At 40.7% G+C, this 7,786-nt stretch overlaps 1 protein-coding gene and 1 long non-coding RNA gene across 3 annotated transcripts in view; both read right to left on the bottom strand.

Moving 5' to 3' along the window:
• Positions 1–7,786, bottom strand: part of eno4 (enolase 4) — a 189,626-nt gene that overhangs the window by 78,367 nt on the left and 103,473 nt on the right. The window contains exons 10-12 of the mRNA XM_050070837.1: positions 6,632–6,790; positions 3,127–3,148; positions 2,583–2,638 (exon numbers count right to left, since the gene is read on the bottom strand). Of these exons, the coding sequence (XP_049926794.1) occupies positions 2,583–2,638; positions 3,127–3,148; positions 6,632–6,790 (237 nt within the window). The remainder of the gene's footprint in view (positions 1–2,582; positions 2,639–3,126; positions 3,149–6,631; positions 6,791–7,786) is intronic.
• Positions 4,165–5,282, bottom strand: LOC126406532 (uncharacterized). 2 transcript variants are annotated; one of them, XR_007571709.1, is made up of 2 exons: positions 5,247–5,282; positions 4,165–4,836 (listed from the first exon to the last, which is right to left on the bottom strand). It is a non-coding gene; the product is annotated as an uncharacterized LOC126406532 (long non-coding RNA). The 2 variants fall into 2 exon arrangements; XR_007571708.1 differs by lacking the exon at positions 5,247–5,282 and adding an exon at positions 5,060–5,114.

Here is a 7,786-nt window from a genome sequence, read left to right as displayed (position 1 = left end):
CTTTTTGATGGCTTCAGCGACATCATATTCACATGAAATTGATACACAGGTCAAAAATGGCGAGCTCATACATCTGATAGGGGCGTCGCCCATGGGGGGTGATAAAATGCCTCTATATTGCCCTCTTCAAATTTTCAACATACCCTTCCCATAGGGGGTTTTTTGGAGTAGGAAGATGAAACGTCACACCACGTCAGGGTTAACTTACTCTGAGTTTTCACATAACCGCTTCAGTGATGCGCGCTGCTGACGCGGGAGAGCGAGGGCCCGGTCACAGCTGCTTGCAGCTTTAATACTGATTGTAACCTTTCCCATTACATTAAAAAGCCAGACGTTAGGAAGTTTTTTGTGCAGTGGAAAAGAGGCTTAAGTTAGCTACTAGCTGGCTATCTGAACAATGAATTGACACTCTGGTTGTTGTTTACCTTAATTTGGTGCTTACTTTAAGAATTGTTGCTGTTAACCTGATGAAGCTACCAATGGCATGGTTTCCCTTGAAATTGTTGCATGCCATGCATTTAGAAAGAAGCTAGTTGTTTGGCTAATTTAGGGAAGACAGTCCAAGTTTTCTATATTTTCTGTCAATTTGTTGTGTCTGTTACTTTAACAGTGAACTAGTTCATTAAGCTGGACAGAGAGGATTATGTCTAATCCATTCAGAATGCAACTATGTTCCAAACAGAAAATAAATATTGTAATGCTGGATTTCTACTCTAAATGCACTCACAAATCATCAACAAAAACAAACTGATAAAATACTTTTTTTCCCCTGTCTAATCTACATGCCAGAAACCACCTATCAGACCTTTTTTCAACAAAAAAACTTTGATGATTTTTACTAATTCCATGAGTTTTCCAGGCCTGGAAAATGTAATTATGGAATTCCATGACTTTTCCAGGTTTTTCATGACTGTGGGAACCCTGCTATTCATCAGACTTAACAATCTTTATCTTCATCCTCTTGGGAGCTAGGATGGACAGTTTTCACTGCTAAGGGCGCTGGTAGGAAGTTGAGTGCAATCAAAAACTCATGAAACAGAATTGGACAAACATGATTTTATACTCCCTTGGTTATTTTTGTGAAAAATAAAGAATGTTTTACTTCAATATCTCAGTTTTATTATTATTGTTTGTTGTTATTCTTGATGGGTTTCAACATTTTAAATTGTGGTTCAAGGACACTGGGTTTTAACCAAATTTTCCAAGCTAATTTTGGCTGCCACACTGAATAATTCAGTTAGCGATATTAAGCTTTTCTGTGAAATCGCACTGTTATTTCGTCAATAGTTGGAATTCTGTATCATTTTTGGTTGTGGGTGCAATTTTCTTTAATGCCCAGGAAGAATATGAGTTCAATGATTCCTGTGACAAAATGGAAGGTGTAGTGAATAAACATATGCAAGGTTATTGTTCTATCTGAATGGAAATAAGACATAAAGGTATCAGGTTGTTGCTGTTAGTTATTAAGGTAAGGATTAAGTAATGTCATTGTGCACTTCACTCATTTATTGCACACTCCTCTTAGAACCTAGACACTTGGTGGCACATGTGCCAAGTGGGTTACACAATCAATAAAACTGCTTTTTGCCACATGTTTGAAGTGAGCACTGACCTGCATTAGGTCAGCTTTTCCAAGTTTGTTAACTTGTTTGTTGATTGGAGCAATTTAGTAAAGACAATTATGTCACAGAATTTACAGAATTGATAAATAGCCTTGTTTTGGTAGGTTTTATTCCACAATTATTATAAGTAGTAAATGTTAGTTACAGTGCTTTCTGTGGATCTCTCTTCCACTCTGGAAGGATGATGATGAGGTCAGCTGTGAAGAGATGACCTGAAACATTCTACTATCATCTCTGCTTACACTTACACATCAGGAATTAAACCCAAAAAATAATTTTTAGTTTATTTTTAAGACTGTGTGCATCTAACAAGCAGAAACTGTAAATGAACACCCCATTAACACCCCATCCCTAAATGCTCAAAATTGACGCAGGAGGGTACCTAGTGCTTCATATCTTGACGCGACGTGCCATTGACCAAGCATCGGTATTTGACGAGTCTGGAGTGAGAATGTGTTGGTGTCAAGTTGATATCAACTTGTCAACAAACACTTGTTTATTTACACATCCAGCAGTAACTGAGCAACATTATAATTCATTTGGAACTGAGTTTCTGGTCAGCTGTACATGTAAGTCCAATATTCTCTCTCCTTTTGGATTCTGCCAACTCCTGAGGGAAATGTCTGACTCTCTAACTGCTAAATGCTCCTCTGTGTTCATCAGCTAGCCTCAAGTTTGTCTGCTGTTCGCTGCTGAACAGAAAGTGTGTTTTAAAGCATTTGTGTTGAAAATAGCTGCCTGCTGCAGCCAGAAACAACGCTATGAGAGCAGTGACAGTGAACCAAAGCAGTGAAGTGTTGGGCTGAAACTTACAATTAAGCTTTACATGGATCTTTTCATAATATTTAGCACTTCAACACTTGTCCACATAATGTGGTGAAGAAATGCCATACTGTTCTCTGATTAGATAAATGACATGACACTGGAAACACAAAATGACAGAGAGGTAATAACACTTACTATATCTGACAAAGAGTCATCACTGCAGGGCTCACTGCGTGCTGTTCCCATTAACACTGATCCTAGTGTAGAAACAAAGACATAATTAGCATTAGAAACCTTTTTTGCCAAATCTAACTGTAAAAGCATTTTCCACAAATGGTCAATACCCTGACATAAATGTCTCTGATCTGTGTAGAGTGGATGGCAAACACTCTTATGTTGTGTTCACACTGGGCGTGATGCAAATTTTGTGTTCAAGTTTGAATGCTTGAACTCGGTGTGAACACAACATGATGCAAACAAAACAACTCATACTCTTGGCTGGGTGGTTAGTGAGTGCTGGGACAGAAACAAAGTATTTAATATTTCAGTGACCACAGGCATTAAATCTATAACAACCTGGTTCCAAAAAAGTCGGGATGCGGTGTAAAACATAAACCTTAGCAGATTGCAATAATTTGCAAATCCTTTTTGATCTATATTAAGTTGAATACAGTTCAAAGACAAGATTAATGTTTAAGTTAATGTTCAAACTGAAAATTGTATTGTTTTGTGTAAATACACACTCCTTGTGAATCTGATGCCTGCAACACGTTTCAACAAAGTTCAGACAGTGGCAGCAAAGACTGGGAAAGTTGTGGATTCCTAAAAAACACCTGAAACATTCCACAGGTAAACAGGTTAATTGCTAACAGGTGACAGTATTATGATTGGGAAAGGGACATCCTCTGAAAAACTCAGTTGTTCACAAGCAATGATGGTGTACGCTCACCACATTGTGAAAAACTGCATTAGTAATGCAGTTTTAAAAAGTTTAAAACCTTTCTCAATGCACAACTGCAAGAAGTTTAGGGGTTTCACCATCTACATTCCATAATATCATCAAGAGATTCAGAGAAGGAGCAACACCAGAAACAAATATTGAATGCCCGTGACCTCTGACCCCTCATGTGGCACTGCGGCTGTGGCTCAGAGGTAGAGCGGGTCGTCCACCAATCGAAAGATCGAAAGATCAGCGGTTTGATCCCGGGATCCTCCAGGTTGCATGTCGAAGTATCCTTGAGCAAAATACTGAACCCCAAATTGCTCCCGATGGCTGTTCCATCGGTGTGTGTGTGTGTGTGTGAAAACTGAGTAGCAGGTGGCACCTTGTATGGTAGCCTTGGCCACCAGTGTATGAATGTGTGTGTGAATGGGTGAACGTAACTCGTAGTGTAAAAAGCGCTTTGAGTGGTCACTAGATGACTACCCAGATAGCACACATAATCTGGCCGACGTCGGCCCGATGTATCAAGTTTAGATCGTAAAGATGTAGCAGGGAGAGCGTTTGCTCATTGCCAAGATGTCGCTGAGACGTCTGCCTTTAATCGAAAATGACCACCACGTGATGTTCAAACGATCAATAAAAAAAGCTGCGCTCAGTAGGCACTCCTTCATTAACATTCATATGCTTCGTTAACTACAACCTTTATTCATTTAGGTCGGACCTTTCAAACTACAAATATTTCACCATTCAATGTGAGAAATCAATGCTAACATTCAAAAATAGCTGACTGTTACCCTATTTCGTGTGTAAGTGTGCACAATGAAGAGACAAAAGTCAATTTGACAAACTTTATTTTCAAATTTCCACAAACAATATCTGACGGCCAGTCCGCTTCTCCTGGCAGCCTGCAAGACACAGAAAAGATGATGAGCACATAACTTCAAGAAACAAATCCCAACTTCACCACTGTATTTTTTTTTTTAGCATTTCAGCTGTCTTTTAGCCAGATTGAAGGCTTTGTGTCCGTCACTCTGCTTAATTTAGTGTTGAAACGGTTAAATAACGGGATCCGTTAACTCCGTTAACTGTTAACAGCAGCTCAACAATCAGTCCTTCATCTCGGAAAAACAGTGGCTTCAAAACTGCGCTATTACCTGTAGCCACCGGGTCAGTTTGCTTTGCAGAGGAGGAGACCTCGACTGATAAATTGCCCATAAAATCACATTAACAACATACTGAAGGCATCCTTAAACTTCACTATTTCACCTCCGCGCTCCTCTCTGCTGGTCTCACCGACACTTCAGCACCCGTTCTGGGATACACAGTGTCGGCCCGCCCCGCCTGACCTCCGTGCTCCTCTCCGCTCCTCTCCCAGACACTTGAGCACACGTCCAGGGCCCCGGAGGGCAGGCCGGGGGGCCGCGGGACCACGGGTGGCAGCTCCGGGCACTTCCACTTTAACCCAAAACGAGTGCTCACGATAACCAGATGAGCAGATAACGTCAACTAGGGAAAATAAAATGAAAACACCACAGTTGTAGCCTGTTAGCATAACATGAGCTAAACCGCTAAACTAGCTAACAGCTAACGAAAGATAACGTTAGTTGGTCGGGAGCTGTGCTAAGCTATATACACCCAGTCGTGCTTCGCCACTCACCAAGAACCTCTTTTAATGGTCACAGAAGAAACAACAAAGCTACTTTCTGCCAATTTATTCCAGTTAGCTTACCTGAAACCAACTGCGATGAGATGCTGTGTCCTGCGAGCTCAGTTCCAAACAANAAAGATAACGTTAGCTGGTGGGGACATGTGCTATATACACCCAGTTGTGCCTCGCCACTCACCAGGAACCTCTTTTAACGGTCGCAGAAGAAACAACATAGCTATTTTCTGCCAATTTATTCCAATTAGCTTACCTGAAACCAACTGCGATGAGATGCTGTGTCCTGAGAGCTCAGTTCAAACAAACACCGCGGAGATGAAATTCCGCCTTCAGTGGCAACTTCCGTATGTGGGCAGACATTCTACGGCACTGGGCCGTCCCAAAGCTGACGTAACAGAGACGTTTGATGAGCTGGGACAAAAGAGTATTAAATTTAAAGATATCCGCCCATGCGGCCAACGCTTGTTAGACGTTATAACTTCAGGGCCGATGAGTCGTCCTCAGGCCGATGTCGGCCAGATGTATGTGTGCTATCTGGGTAGAAAGGCGCTATACAAATGCAGGTCCATTTACCATTTACCATTAAAACTGACATGATTGTATTTAGGATATTTATACATGGACTCGGGAACACTTTGGAAAACCACTGTTAGTAAACACAGTTCATCGCTGCATCTACAAATGCAAGTTAAGACTCTACCATACAAAGTGAAAGCCATATATCAACAACATCCAGAAACACAGCACACTTCTCTGGGCCTGAGCTCATCTGAGATGGACTAACAAAGAGGAAAAGTGTGCTGTGGTCTGACCAGTCCTTCATGGACATCGTATCCTCTGGGCTAAAGAGGAAAAGAACCATCCAGATCGTTACCAGCTCAAAGATCAAAGCCAGCATCTGTGATGGTATGAGGGTGTGTTAGTGCCAATGGCATCACGCGTAACTTGTCCATCTGTGAAGGCTCCGTTAATGCTGAAAGGTTCATACAGGTTTTGGGGCAACATATGCTGCCATCCAGACAACATCTTTTTCAGGGACGTCCCTGATTATTGCAGACAGATAATGAGACACATTCTGTACATATTCCAAGAGCTTGGCTTCATAGTGAAATTGTGAGTAAGAGTGCAGGTGCTAGACTGACCTGCCTGCAGTCCAGACCTGTCTCCCATTAAAAATATGTGGTGCATTATGAAGAGCAAAACACAAAAATGAAGACCGAAGAACTGAAGTCGTATATCGACTTTTAAAACTTCCCACAGACCCACAGACCCACTCCAACCGCATCTACAGAATTATCAAACTCGGACTGGGTATCAATGACAACGATGTCCCCGCTTTTAAAATTTTTAAAACTTCAATAGTTTGCTCAGTTCCCAAACACTTACTGCGTTCTGCTTAAAGATGATGTAACACATTGGTAAACATGCCCCTGACCCAATTTTATTGTGACATGTTGCAGGCATCAAATTCAGAATAAGCGTAAATTTACAAAAGACGTTACAGTTTATCAGTGGCAATTAAACATCTTGTTTTTGTACAGAATTCTTTTGAATATGCGTCCAAAGGGATTTGCAAATCATTTCCTACCCAGCATTCAATGTTTCTTTTTCTCAACGCCACCTCAGTAAATCTGTTACTTTGGTGATCAAATCACTGACTGTTGTCTCATTAATGTGTTTTAAGATGTGACATCTGACTCCTGGAAGGGGCGGAGCCTTTAACTTGTAAGTCATGTCAGAGAGCAGCGAACATGAGCCTCCAATCACATTGCATAACTTTTCCCACTGGTCTATGTCCTTACAGAGCACAAACACACAAGGACAAAGATACACATTTTAGTTAAGAACATGTTGTAGACATAATCATACATATGCATACAAACATTTACATCTACCACATAATCAGCCTCACAAACACACATTCAATTTTATTTTTTCAATTGTTTTATTTATAAAGCCCTATATCACAAATCACAATTTGCCTCAGATGTCATGTGTAGAGAACAGATCAACATAATGAATTTACAATTATCCATATCTCCACAGTGAGAGACGGAGAGAGACAGAGACAGAGAGATGCAGGAAAACAGTAATGACAATAGCTACAATAACACTGATTTTAGTAATAATATAGTAATAATAATAATAACAATATGTTATACCTAAATATTAAAATATGACAGTATAGATACTGTATGTGACAATAATAATCATATGTGTAATAGCAGTAGAAGTATGACAATAATAATAGCAGTAGCAGTCGGCATCAGGCAGGACCACGTCAGCAGTGTAACCACAATCCACAATCCAGGCGTAACCATGATTCGAGGGAACCTGTGAGACAGAGGAGGACAAAAGCTCTGGCGAAGAGGGCAAGTTAGTGTCATGCAGTTATAGCAAATGAAGAAGAACCAACTTTTCAGAATCTGATGGTTCCACAGAAGAGGAGCCTGATAGCTGAAGGAACCACAAGTAACCCTGTAATCTCAGAGTACAGTGTTCTGGTGGGATAATATGGCACTATGAGCCAGAGATGGGGACTTGAGTCATTGTGACTTGGACTCAAGTCGACTCGAGTCACTGTTTTGATGACTTGTGACTTGACTTGACAAAAAATAGACTTGAGACTTGACTCGGACTTGGAAGTTAAAGACTCGGGACTTGAATGACTTGAGTGTTATTCACATCATGTTTTCGGTTAGAATATAAAATTAATAAATTAATTTAAAAAATAATGTCGATTACCCGGTAGGAGCGCAGGCTGAGAATGGCGTTGTCATGATTGGATCACTA

Source organism: Epinephelus moara, chromosome 19 (genome assembly GCF_006386435.1).
Source record: "Epinephelus moara isolate mb chromosome 19, YSFRI_EMoa_1.0, whole genome shotgun sequence".
In the NCBI taxonomy this organism is placed as follows: Eukaryota; Metazoa; Chordata; class Actinopteri; order Perciformes; family Serranidae; genus Epinephelus; species Epinephelus moara.
This window is presented reverse-complemented; position numbering and strand designations above follow the sequence as displayed.